Source organism: Scomber japonicus, chromosome 19 (genome assembly GCF_027409825.1).
Source record: "Scomber japonicus isolate fScoJap1 chromosome 19, fScoJap1.pri, whole genome shotgun sequence".
NCBI lineage: Eukaryota > Metazoa > Chordata > Actinopteri > Scombriformes > Scombridae > Scomber > Scomber japonicus.
In genome coordinates, this window is record NC_070596.1 from 9,977,573 (window position 1) to 9,991,229 (window position 13,657).

Sequence of the window (13,657 nt, forward strand, 5' to 3'; positions counted from 1 at the left end):
TTACAACTGTGTGGTCATTTCCTTCCTAAACAAATGGATTAACTGTCAAGACAGAAGTTGGCAGAGGTAGAAACACAGATATAGTGAAAGAATGGTGAGCACATTTTAGTAAATACTTAAATATTCTCAGTTTATTCTTATAACTTGAAAACCTTTGTGTTTAAATATGATCCTTTAAGACATTTAAAGATAAGATATTCATGTTATAACATATTTTCCTGTTATGACTAGATACACATTTTTTGTTTAACAAAGTTTTTTGGGGGGGATTGTAACAAGTCATTTTATCTTGTTATATAACTTTCACAAAATCATATATTACTCTCATAGTTGGTCAGGACAATGCTTAAAGTGATACTGTAAACTTGAGCAGACCTATACCTGTATATATATACACACACTGCATCATTGTACAGAGTCTCATGGGAAAATATATGGACTCATTATAAATATTTCACAACCTGACCTATTTTCAGAAGCTTCAACCCAAACCTCCTTCAGATTTGCATGCATTATGTATGCAGCTGTGTGCACTTTCTGCCTGCCTTCCTCTCCCTCTTTCTCTTTTCACTCACACTTCCCAGACATACAATACACCTGCAGATACACACACACACACACACACATACTGCATTCAGTCCACAACACCGAGCAATGACATCAGTGTTTGGAGGGCTTTCCCAGCGTGGCACGGATCCAGAAGAGCTTTTAGCCTGCTTCCTGATCCCTGATACAAGAAAAAGAAAGAGGTGTGAAGAAGTCTACATGCCAAAATTTTAAGACGAGTAACAGCACTGTAAAAAATAAAATAAAATCAGCAGTACATAATATTCACAAAAATCTTCATTCACACACTTACAGACATCTAGATGTACTTGGCATGATGCAACAAAATGCTAAATATATCCAATTAAAAAATGAAACTCAGCTCATATAGCATCCTTCCTCTCCAATTTAACCCTCATTCATTGCTCCTCCCCCTATGGCCATGCAGCACAGTCAGCAGGCATGTCAGTCTCCAGTGAAGGTCACTGCATGATCCCACAGTATGGAACAGGAATGAGGACTGGCATGCTTTATAAATAGCCTGCCTGTGTGGCACACCCTAACCACAATCACGACACAGTAAAAAATAAATATGAGTAGGTCTAGACCTGCTCTATGTGAAAAAAGCCTGGAGATAACCACTGTTGTGATTTGGCGTTATATAAATAAAATGAATTGGATTAATAGATTATCTTGAACTTTTTCCATCTTAAAACAATGTAAAATAGCATTTCTGAGCTATATTCCACAAACTTCTTTTGGCCCATATTGCTTTAAAATAAAGGTAGGATGAAGCTAGGAGCAGTGACAGTGCTGTAACTAAAAAAGAAGAAGTCATCGTGTGCTAAGAATAATCAGGGCTTTGACTTAAATGTGATGGTCCCCTGCTCATACACGACACAGAAACTGGGATGAATCAAGGACAAGAGCAAAGAATGAATGTGAATACAAATGTTGAATGAGATGTATAGACTCTGTGATATTATCATACAATCTCCCTGGGTTAAAGTTCAAATGGAATGCAGCAGCCTGGTCCTAGTGGTTGGCTTCTGTAAGAGGAGACAGCAGACTCAACTTCAAGAGAATTTCACACTTGGCAGTCCAGTTTGGTGTTAGGATGTCTTCTGCTCCATGACAAGAGTAACCTTTGTACCTCTGATCTGAGGAGGGTCTTTTTAAAATGCTGAGATCTAGATAAAATATCAATTCTGCATTCAGGATTACACAGTCCATATTTTCAGTCTCTGACATGACAGGGATGTGTATGCTGGTTGATTTGTTTAATGTTGTTGTACTGGATTTCAGAACAAACCTCTTATGAATTAATATATGTTTTTGCCTGGCTAGCAGCAGAGCTTTGGTATTGGTAGATCAATCAGTGATTTGTACATTAAACACTTAATATCTTAATAACTGCTTGTCAGATTGCCATAAAATATGGTATGGGCATTTCATCGTCCCCGGTTTATGACTTGATGACTTACGACTGACAGGAAACAAACCCCAAAATAAGTGTTAGAGTATAAATAAGTCTTTCTGAAAGTTTTTTTTTAATCATTTCCAATATGATGATGAGAAGAACAACAACAGCCAAACACTTCAAGGTGTTGATATGAAGCCTTAGTTCACTCTAGTCACCCTATGTGTGTGTGCAGAGCCTGACAGAAGGCTGTTTCAGGATTAGACAGATGACTCAGCGTTAAGACTTTTGCCTTAACACAGATCAAACACTGGTCCAACGGTGGCTTAACTGTTTAGAGGTTCAGTGTGTGCATGTGTCTGCATGAACTGTATGAGAAAGACATAGAAAGAGAGAGAGCATTTTCTACATGTAGAGTGTAAACGGTGTCAGTTGTAACCCTTGTGTCTAAATAAAGGATTACCTTCAACCTTAGAAAGTGCATTCACCCCCCCCCCCCCCCCCCCCCCCACAGGCTAATGTGACAGTGGGAGGAGTGAGGGAGTGTGCTGTGTTTATATTCAACAAAACTAATACATATGACCCAGGACCCAACACCTTCTGCTGGCTCTGTTCAAACAATTGTGCATGGTTTAGTTTATCTACTCTCTAACCTTATCTACTATCTAACCTGAACCTTTGAATTGGCACAGCTGACAGGAATTTAGCCATCATTAATGTCAATAATTACACCTGTGCTTTTCCTTGTATGACAAGTGAAAAAAGACCTCATAAGTTAAGCTTGAGATCTGTTGTGTTGAGATCCATGTGTTGGAATTTTGCTAAATAAACTCTTAAAATTAAATTGAAAAAAATAATAATTTAACAGCCATGTAGCAATCTTTTCATTTCATTTCAATTCATTTCACATCAACAGTGCTTCAAAAGGTAATAAATCTTCTTGATTAACATTAACAATACGGTTAAAGGATAGATAGGCTATCAGTGATAACAGAGCCTCTATATAACATCACGTTTTGTTATATTTGGCACTCAGGCAAACAGGCAAAAGTTTCTTGAACCCCTGTTTTGAAATAAAAAAAAAACCCAAAATAAACCCACCAGAAATCATTCCACTTAAAGCTTGACAGAGTCCTGTTGGCCCTGTTTTAAGTGGGTCAAATGAGTCCCAAAGGCTTTGTTTGGTTAAGAGGAACATTGTGTTGATCTTGTAAAGGTTCAGGGTTAGATACCCAAGGGGAGGTTCCCATATATGTATTAGTCGCTTTGGATGGAGGAGTCATCCAAATGTGGATCCACAGCAGGGATCACATTTCAAAGACATGTGGACATGTAGTCAAAGCAACATGACAAGCATGTTAGAGGGGCAACATTTTTTTTTCAACAGTTTTATAAATATTCTTCTTAAGTGTTTTTTTCACCACACTGAATGTTCTTTTTGTCTTTATCAATGGTATTTATTGTTTTTAAGTAATCTATTAGCAATTGCTCTGCATGAATGACCCTGATTTTTTTTCTTTTGCTGTCCTGCCAATGAACCATTAACATCTAATTTATAGATGAAAAACAAAAAATGGAAGACTCTCTTTTTCTTCCCTCAATATATCTTCTCTTCCTTTTTCAGCAGTGTTTACACATACTTTTAGCCTTTTATGAGTTAAGAGTTCACAGAACCTCACCGCTCCCTCCTGTGCAGATTAATCATTTACAGGACTGACCTTTCCAAAAAAACTAAAATTCCTCAAAAACTTGTGCAAGTGTCTTTGTGTACTATTTACCATCCACAGAGCCCCTAGACCGGAAAATGAAGAGCGCTTCTTTTCAGATGTAGCGGATCACCTACAGCAATGAGCTGAGTGGAGCTGACAAGCTGGCAGAAGAATATGCCTGCTAATGACGCTCTCCCTGTATGAGCCACCTCAGAGCCAGCTGGACTCAAAACAAGGTCACAGTCTCAGCTTTGGTTTGAATCACAGAAATTTAAATAGAGATTTTGGCAAACGCTTTTTCAGTGAGTTACCTCATAAGACCCTAAAAGATTGTGTTAGACTATTTGTCGTAACAAATGATTCAAAGACATCTGGACAACAACTGCACATTTTTTATACATAATGATGCTTGCAAATTGATCTGACATATTGATTTTGAATCAAAAACAATAGTTTTGGAGGGAAATCTGCAAATGGAGTGCATCCTGCCTCTTGTAGACATTTACATATTTAATATATGTTCTCTATGAGACATTGTAATAGTGCTTTAAAAGCACTGGATAAACAAAATCCTGCCCTGCCACAGCTTCAGAAAAATAAAATTCACTTTCATACATAAAATGAGCTTGTCTAATAAAATACTTTAGTTATATTTAATAATGAATATTAACAAATGAATTGTCAAGTTATGCATTTTTATTTTGTGAGACACATTTTTCATATTGGAACGAACACTTGCAATTATCTCCAAATATCTGCTTTTGCAATAAATTCACATTTATAAGAAACATATATTTCCAGCTATGACAGACCTGGAGGATTAGTTTATTTGACATGTACATTCAAGTACCATTATCATCATCATATTGCATAATAATATACTCTGGTGAGATCTGAGATAATAGTCTACACCGTTTAAGAAATAAAATGACCAAAAAAACTGACAGCATTTGTTTTGAAAAAATAATTGAATCATTAGTCATTAATCATAAGTAATTCAGTAAAAGTTTTAGTGATACACAGAAAAAAAAGCCAGCAACGCTGTTTTAAAAAGAAAAGCCGCACTGATTTGATGCATTATAACACATTAGTAGAACATCATTTTTAAAAAGGCACAGTCATAAAACAACAGTGAGACCATTTTGCATGCACAGAGTCCCACAAGATAAAAGCAGCAAGTTACAACTATATCACAGTTTAGTGGTAACCACATTATAATACCTGATAGAACACCATTCATACAATATAATGAACAATTATTGCTTTGATTATTGCTGTAGTCAAAGTGAACTATGTGCATTTATTCTCATAAATTGTTAGGGAGTATTGAAGCAGCATATGGACAGTATAATAAAGTCTCCATTTATACAAATTAAACACTTGCATTAAATCACCCACTTTTAAAGACGTGCATATTGCATATACAGGGAAAAAACATGTTTTATGTACAGTAATGCTTCTGTGTTTTGCCTATCTTTTCAGTTCACTTAAAATATTGATTTGATCACTGGCTATTAGAGGGCAATCCTCGAAGAAAAGTCCTATTAGATGACAGAAATCGTGGTGCTGGAAATTTGCAGACCAAAAGACAGATATTTAAAATTGGGCTTGATTTGAAAAACATTTTTATATATATTTTTATACACTACATGTGTATAAATGAAAAAAATACTTAAACAATGAATCTATTATCAACATTGTTAATTATCTGTTGTAATACTAATCAATCCAGCACTAAAATATAGTTAGTTCATAGTTATTGAAACAACAGTTAATTATATGTAACCAAGACATTTTAAAAAACTATTTAAAAGACCTGTTTGAACCTAGTTGTCTGGATGTCTTTTGACTGTCAAACTACCAAAGCAATGCCTACTAACATGTATTTATCATATGATCCAGTATAAATTAGTTTTTAGGTGTCATTTTAATCTACTGTATCAACATGTGTGTCTTGTGACAGGCTGTACAAAAATCTCAAACTTTATCTGGTCCAGTTTCTCTATCAAAGCTTACTGTGCTGTACATGTCACTCTCAATCTTCCTCACACCTTTGCAGCATATTCCTTCACCCTCTCTCACAGGAATCCCCACCATTTGTGCACAACCAGGTCATCTCCGTATCCTGTTTCGAGGAGGCGGTTGCCACATTCCTCCCAGCGACACACCTCACCTTTGTCCACAACCACAAACTTCCACTCCACATGGCTCTCTGCGGGGAGGCTGACCACAGTGGCCCAGTGCCCGTCCTTGGCCCTCTCTAGAGGGATGAATTCCTTCCAGTTCCCCAGCTCCTGCTGGTTCCCCGTGACGGCCACCGTCTGGTATGGCGATTGGGTGAGATAGTGGACTCGAAAGATCACATTGACATTCTGAGGCATGGGCTGGACAGCCACAACCTTTTTTTCTGTGTTTTCCTCAACAAGAGCGAGAGTGCTGGTTTGTTTGACGTCAGTGGAGGGTAGGGTATCTGTATCTCTACAAATAACATCTGCAAGAGAAGGGCTGTGCTGGCCTTCCTCCGTGGGAAGTTGGTTGGTTTTTTGGCTGGTATGGTGTTGGACCAAAGCTGGGGCAGAAAGGTTCATCCAGGGAAGGACTTGGTAGTTGCTATCCGTGATCCACTCATTATTGTCCATAGTTGCCTCCATGATACTAATTTCCGTCTTTTCATAATCCTCATCTTTTTCCTCATCTGCTTCTGCTGCCTCTTTCTTTTCAGCCCTTACTGCTTCCTTCTTCTCCTTTATCTCTACAACCTCAACAACAGCTTTCATGTCTGGCTGTGTTTTTAGCTCATCAGTTAAGCTAGTAACATTGCTTGCAATCGGCACCACAAACTGGTCCATCACTCTTTGATAGCCATCCTCAATGTCTTGGCCAAACATGTCTTCGTTGGCTGCAAATGATTCATAGTTAATCCTATCTGTATGTTCGCTTTGGAGTTGCTGAGGAAGATGTGATGGGTAAGGGCCAAACACCATACCTGCTGTATCTTCCTTGATGACAGATACAGCTACATCCTCAGTAAAGAAGCATTTTTGAGCCTCAGTGTGTTCCTCCGGCTGTGGATCATAATCTTTCACAGGAAGTGCAATATTTGTAACAATAGTTTCAAATTCATTACCAACATCTTGTAAATCAGGGCTAACAGCCATGCTTGAAATCCCACTCTCTTCACCAACACCAGGAGATGATATGTCAGGACTCAGCACATTTTGTTCAAAAGACAGCAGGTGAAGTTGACACATGGTAGGGTTAATGTCATCGGTCATGACGGGAGCAAGACCAGTGGTAACTTCTGAAAAATCTTTGTTATTTTGTGTTTGGCTACTTTGTTGGTCTTGAGAGGCAGCCAGCAGATGAGGATGAGATATTTCTTCTGACATTTCAAGTACGCCAATGCTAGCATTGTCACTAACAGCTGCTTCAGTCACAGAGTTAACAACCGTCTCATCAAAAGTCTCATTTGTTTCCATGTGTTCACTTTGGCAGCCTTGGTAGATGGATGGCAGGTGAGGACAAGATATTTCTTCTGTCATTAGAGAAGCAGGAACATTTGTATCTATGTCAGAACAAGCAACATCTGCTTTGTCAAAAGAATCATTATTTATCAATTGGACACTTTGCTCCTCTTTGCAGCTGGGTGAAACATGAGATTCATAGACTTGGTCAATACATTCTTCAGCCAGCACAGTGGTTGTTCCATTTTCATTGCTTTCAGGCTGATTTTCTGTCTCATGCAATGGCATTTGAGTGTTAACATTAGCAGAGTCAGTGTCTTCGAGAGTGGCAACTATTTTATCTTCTTTCTGTGCTTGTTGACAATCCAATGATAAGTCAGGGAAATCTGCAATGCTTGAGATATGAGCTTTTGCATCAGTGGTGACACTTGACAGACCGTCATCAAGATTAACAACCTTTACAGGATCGCTCAAACAGGGCAGAACAGGGCTGAGCGCCATTGTTGAACTGTCTTCACCACAGACAACGACATTGTCACTAGTCAGTATATTCTCTATCACTTGATCAGTCCCAGCAGGAAGAACACCAACCTCTTGATTACATGTGAGACCATTTTCTTCAATTTGCAGTTCTTCCTCTTTAAACTGTAGTGAGTGAGCATCGAATTCGACAGCAGTAAGATTGTCTGTTGGGTCTTTATCTGTATCTTTTTCAAACACTTCAGCTTCACTATCCTGAATGGGCAGTGCCGCCACGTCTGTGCTATGATAATATTGGTCCTGCTCTGAAGATGGCACGGTTGTTTCTTGTTCAGATGTTGACGACCAGAGCTCAGCTTGTTGAGAAATTATCTGGTAGTCTACAGACTCGTCTTCTGTTTCCTCAACCTCACTTTTCTTTTCTTCTTTGTCCGCCACCACGTCCATCCTATGATCCCATAAGTCCTGCTGTGAAGATGGCAGGGTTGTTTCTTGTTCAAATGTTGAGGACCAGATCTCAGCTTGTTGAGAAATTACCTGGTAGTCTACAGACTCCTCTTCCACTTCTTCAACCTCACTTTTCTTTTCTTCCTCCACCACATCAGTCATATGATCACATTGGTGCTGCTGTGAAGATGGCAGGGTTGTTTCTTGTTCAAATGTTGAGGACACGATCTCAGGTTGTTGAGAAATTACCTGATAGTTTACAGACTCCTCTTCTGCTTCCTCAACCTCACTTTTCTTTTCTTCTTTGTCGACCACCACATCTATCCTCTGATCACATTGGTCCTGCTGTGGAGATGGCAGGGTTGTTTCTTGTTCAAATGTTGAGGACAAGATCTCAGCTTCTTGAGATTTTACCTGGTAGTCTACAGTCTCCTCTTCTGCTTCCTCAACCTCACTTTTCTTTTCTTCTTCATCCACCACCACATCCATGCTATGATCACATTGGTCCTGCTGTGAAGGTAGCAGTGTTGTTTCTTGTTCAAATGTTGAGGACGAGATCTCAGGTTGTTGAGAAATTACATGATCGTTTACAGACTCCTCTTCTGCTTCCTCAACCTCATTTTTCTTTTCTTCTTCTGTAGAGAGGTGATTACTGCTGGAATATTTACTGTAATCAATACTATCTAGATGGTGTTTCTCTTCCTCAAAGTCCTCATCTTTGTCATCAGAGAGGCAGGTGACAGGTAAATTGTCAATATGTGTGACAGGCTCTTTAAAGGTGGACTCCACTGTGTTTGTCTCCAGCGTGGTTTTATTATCTTGTAGTTTGTCATTGTCATCATCTTCACTCATATGAAGCATTTGTTCAAAGCATACCGGGCTGCTCAAAGCACACTGAAAGCTTTCCTCCTCTTGCCTGGTTTTCTTGTCAGAAACATCCTTGTCTGTGGTCACATCCTCATCTTCCCGGAATTCTGCTTTAAACACCTAGACACCATGAAAATAAAATTAGTAATTCAGGACAAATTTTTCCTGGCAGACAGTAGATGACAATATTTGCAACAAAATAGGATAAACTAGCTTACACAAGAGGACACTTTATTAACTGCCTATGGTTGATCTCCCAACCTGTGCTAGTCTGAAACCTGGATTGCAGTTTAAGGGTAATGGATAGGCAAGTTGGAGAGGAATAGCCCCACTTGGTTAGTGCTATTACTCTGGTATCAATGAAGTGGGAGATGTTTGGCATTTTGGCAAGTGAACTTGTTTGCTTTCTTGCTGACAGGCAGTTTATAAGATTGATACCACCCTTATATCTGCCCACTAAGTATTAAGCTGTAGCAAGCTTCCATTTAGCTTAATTTAGCATAAAGACAGGAAACAGAAGGCAACAGCTATATCATGTTAATTGAGCTTTAGAGGTGCTGGTAGGCATATTTTGTTACCTATGGACAGAGCCAGGCTAGTTCCTAGCTTAACACGTAGCTTAATACTGTAGCAGGTTGTGGGGTGGCAAAGCCAAAACACACCTCTAGCACCTGTAAAGCTAAATTTGGACAGGGTCAGGCTAGCTGCTTCCCCCTGCTTCCAGTCTTTATGCTAAGCTAAACTAAGTATCACTTGGCTGTATTAGCTTCATACTTAGGTGACAAATATGGGAGCGTGTCTATGTTCCCACAGCCCTATGTTCCCACAGCACCTATGTTCCCAGAGCACCTATGTTCCCACAGCCCTATGTTTCCACTTTTCTAAGAAATGATTTAAATTTAGGCCCTATGTTCCCACAGCTCTATGTTCCCACAGCCCTATGTTCCCACGTTTCTAAGAAATTATTCAAATTTAGACCCTATTTTCCCACAGCCACAGACATGTGGGGTGTCCTGGTACCTCTGTAAGGCTACGAGGGAAAGTCCCTCATGAACAATCATTTACAAATTAAGCACTGGGGCAGGCACAACACTGTCCTGATTGGGCCGTCTTTTTGTAAAATAGTTGTAAAATATAACCCTAACCCTAACCCTGTGGGAACATAGGGCCTAATTTTGAAAAAAAAGTTAGAAATATGGGAACATTGGGCTGTGGGAACATAGAGCTGTGGGAACATAGGACCTAATTTTGAAAAGAAAGTTAGAAATGTGGGAACATCGGGCTGTGGGAACATAGAGCTGTGGGAACATAGAGCTGACCCCAAAAATATCAGAGTGGTATTGATCTTTCCATTTAACTCTTGGCAAGAAAGCAAAGAGGAAAATAATTTTAATTCTTGGTTCTCGATAGCAGATAAAGACCGGTATTATAATAGCTACAGTATGTTCAAACTCCTTAGAAAAATATCAGTCTCTTGGTGGGATTATCAGAAGTTGTTTGCTGAAAACAGCTACTTCATACTACTGGAAACATAGTTGTTGAGAACACTGAAACCTACAGTCGTAAATAAAAAAACAACTAATGAGTTAAAAGAAAGCTACATACTTCAAATGACACATAGTTGTTAAATTAATTGTTAACATAAAATATTGATTATGGTGGGACTACAGTCAAATAATTAAAAGAAAAGTCCAAGTGATGGGCAGTGTGTTATCTGTGCCAATTTCCATCAAACGTTCTAAACTTCCAGTCTTTAAAGGATCAATATGTAATATATTTATTGCACTAACTATAAATTGAAAAATGACCATGATACATTATCAGAGATAAAGGAAACATTTTAAATTGAAATACTGGCTTCTCAGACTATAATACTGCAGCCAGTATGTAGCCCTTTGAAATTTCTATTATGGTGCAGAACGTCTGTTGACTGCTGTTTGTTTTGGTACGTGTGATTCCGCCCGCTGCCCATTCAACCTAGTGTTGGCAGGTTACTTTAGCACATTACGTGTCACCACCACATAATGCGTTGTTAAGAGGTCATGGTTATTTCACACATTTCTGTGAGATCAGATTGATGCCCATTAAGACACCCCAGGTTGCCAGAATGGCATGCAAACACAGCGAGCTGCAGCCATGGAAGCAAGTAAACAAACTGGATCAACTGAGATAGATTCCACCCGACCAAAAAACCCATGTGAGCTTTGAGCCTGGGGAGGAGGGGACGGACAGGAAACAACTCTCTACAATATTTTGAATGTGTACTGTAGTAGCTACCCATTTTAAACACTTGCTGCCAGTGTTACATATCACATTACAGTCATATACAACTTCAGTCAAACAACACATGGCTGCTTACTTTCTTTTCTTCCTCATGGCAGCTCTCATCATTTTTCAGCTCAGGCTCTTTCATGCGGCTGTCAATATCATTGATCTCTGCTTCCTCCTTTACACCATCATCTGTTGCACACTGGTGCAAATCAACAGCATCCTCCACCTCCATTTCAGCCACCGTGTAAGTATCACTTTGCACGCTCTCTTTGGCATCCTCTGCATACGTCTCAGTTACTTTATAAGAGTCTTGAATGACTGCCATGTCCTCTGTGTCACCTGAAGTGGTATGCTTGTTGAGTGGTACTTGGACGTTACTCTTGGGGAGAGAACAAAGTGATGGTTTCTTCTCAGCAGCAGCAGCAGCAGCAGCAGCAGCAGTGGCACCAGCACGACGCTGCCTGATTTTGATATCATTCAAAATCAAATCAGCATCCTCCTTTAGCACATCTGATGAGCCATTGTCACTCAAATCTATAACAAGACAAAAGACCAGTTACTTTGCAGCCTTTAACACACAAAAGGTAGAATAGATGAAAGGTGAACTTTTAACTAGTGCTATTGTTTAGTGCAACAGACAATCAAAATTGATGGGATTATGGAGATCGTAATTGATTTACAAAGTATAGACATAGAAAATGTGATATTGCCTAGACTTCAAATAGGCTTTGTAAATCCACCTTTTCAAAATGACAGTACAGCATGATTTCATCACATACAAGTAACGCAATCAGCAATGATTTGTTGGGTTATGCCTCCTCAGTTTAAGGCCTCATTTGACCTGCCAAAAATCTCTACACCCTTATTATTCAATTTTATCTCTGTTTCTGCACTTCAATCCAGATAATACGAATGTTGCCAAATTCAAAAATATAAAAGTTATTTTAGTTTACTGATGCTTTTCATTTGGAAATGTGTACTACTATAATCTAATCTAATCTAATCTATAATATATACTATAATCATTATAATCTAGTTCCTTTTCATTACAGATGTAAATATTAATCTTGTGTTGTATAACTGTATTTCTTTACCACCAACATTTGTATTACATGGCAATTATTCTATCCTTAAAAATGCACGAGGTTTCACTGATGGCTCAGAGTTAATAATGGCTTTATAGCATGTTATATTTTTATCTCCTACAGTAGTCTATCATAGTCTGGACATTAATACCTCTATTACTACAGTAGCCTATAGCTATATTGTAGATCATATGAAGTTATAAAAATCAATTAGACCATAATTTAAATTATTAGCCTACATTACAAAATAGTCTATTATAATCTCTATATTATAAAGGCCTCGTATATTTATATTTATAATGAATATTATCACCTGTAGACTGCAGCAGCCTACCTGCTAAGATAAATATTGGATCTTTACCTGTTGACTCCGCTGGTCTGTGTGGTTCCTCCGGGTCCGGCTCCTGTATCACCGATGCGTCTCTCTCCTCTCTCTCTTCGCTCTTGCTGTCAGCGCCGTCGGCTGCGGCTGTGGCCTTCCTCCGCTTCCCCCTCACGGTCCGGTAGATGATGAAACCCGCCACCACGGACACCATCAGTATCACAGCCAGAGCCACAGCGGGACCGTGCCGCCCGATCATGCAGAAAAGCGAGGCCAGATCCATGCGTCTCTCCACGGCCACGGCGTTGTTGTTTTGCCGCGACATTGCAATCGGTTGTCAAATAAAAAGAAAAGAAAAAGAAAAAAAAACCCTGCTGTTGTGTGATGTCTCTCTATGTGCGTATACAGGCCTAACAGATACGACTGCTGCAGGCTGCTGCTGCGCTCCCCTCCACGCTTTCAAGTGTAGTGACCTCTTGTTGCTGCAGAGCTGCAAACGGCTGCAGGTACAAGCTACTCATTGGCTGAGTGGATCACGGGGACTCGACATTCATTCATAAAAAAAGGGAAAGGGACGGTTTGTTTTACGATCTATTTTCATACAGCCGTTCATGCAGCTATGAATCAGAATCGGCACCAGCGTGTCTCATCCCACTGAAACCACTTAATCCTAGTTTAATAGTGTTTTGATCCAAAACATTTGATTTATCCTGTGAGACACACACACACTGTCCATGCTGCATATGTTTTGGCCGCAGTTGGTGTATGGGATATTTTAGCAATCTTTCTCAAAAATGTTTGAATAAGAAGAAATTGTGTTTAAGATATTGTTGTAGTCTCTTATGTTTTTCAAATTGGGTGAATTCAGGTGTACTGGGACATCAAGTAGTCTAAAGTGGGACAGCATAAGAAAACAGCATTGTTCCTCGATCTTCCCTTAACAGTTAAAGTCAAGACAATTAGTGATTAAATCAAGGGCTTACACTAAACCCAATCTAGGACGCAAACTGTGTCCTAGTGCTGATCTAGGACACAAACTGTGTCCT

At 39.3% G+C, this 13,657-nt stretch overlaps 1 protein-coding gene across 2 annotated transcripts; it reads right to left on the reverse strand.

Annotated features, from left to right (window-relative positions):
* Positions 1-4,361: 4,361 nt before the first annotated feature.
* stbd1 (starch binding domain 1) lies at positions 4,362-13,153 on the reverse strand. 2 transcript variants are annotated; one of them, XM_053340078.1, is made up of 4 exons: positions 12,651-13,153; positions 11,293-11,738; positions 8,682-9,053; positions 4,362-8,174 (listed from the first exon to the last, which is right to left on the reverse strand). In XM_053340078.1, exons 1-4 carry the CDS (start codon positions 12,934-12,936, stop codon positions 5,754-5,756), a joined length of 3,525 nt encoding a protein of 1,174 aa, XP_053196053.1. In that variant the 5' UTR covers positions 12,937-13,153; the 3' UTR covers positions 4,362-5,753. The 2 variants fall into 2 exon arrangements, with proteins under 2 accessions (XP_053196053.1, XP_053196052.1); XM_053340077.1 differs by having other exon boundaries at positions 4,362-9,053; positions 12,651-13,150.
* Between the last annotated feature and the right edge of the window lie 504 nt (positions 13,154-13,657).

Bases quoted from the DNA above. Each gene is read 5' to 3' on its own strand.
- stbd1 (XM_053340077.1), bottom strand. From the start codon at position 12,936: ATGTCGCGGCAAAACAACAACGCCGTGGCCGTGGAGAGACGCATGGAT. The intron at 11,739-12,650 runs GTAAAGATCCAA...GTCTTGTTATAG, and splicing joins CAGACCAGCGGAGTCAACAG to ATTTGAGTGACAATGGCTCA. The intron at 9,054-11,292 runs GTAAGCAGCCAT...CATGGTGTCTAG, and splicing joins GCCATGAGGAAGAAAAGAAA to GTGTTTAAAGCAGAATTCCG.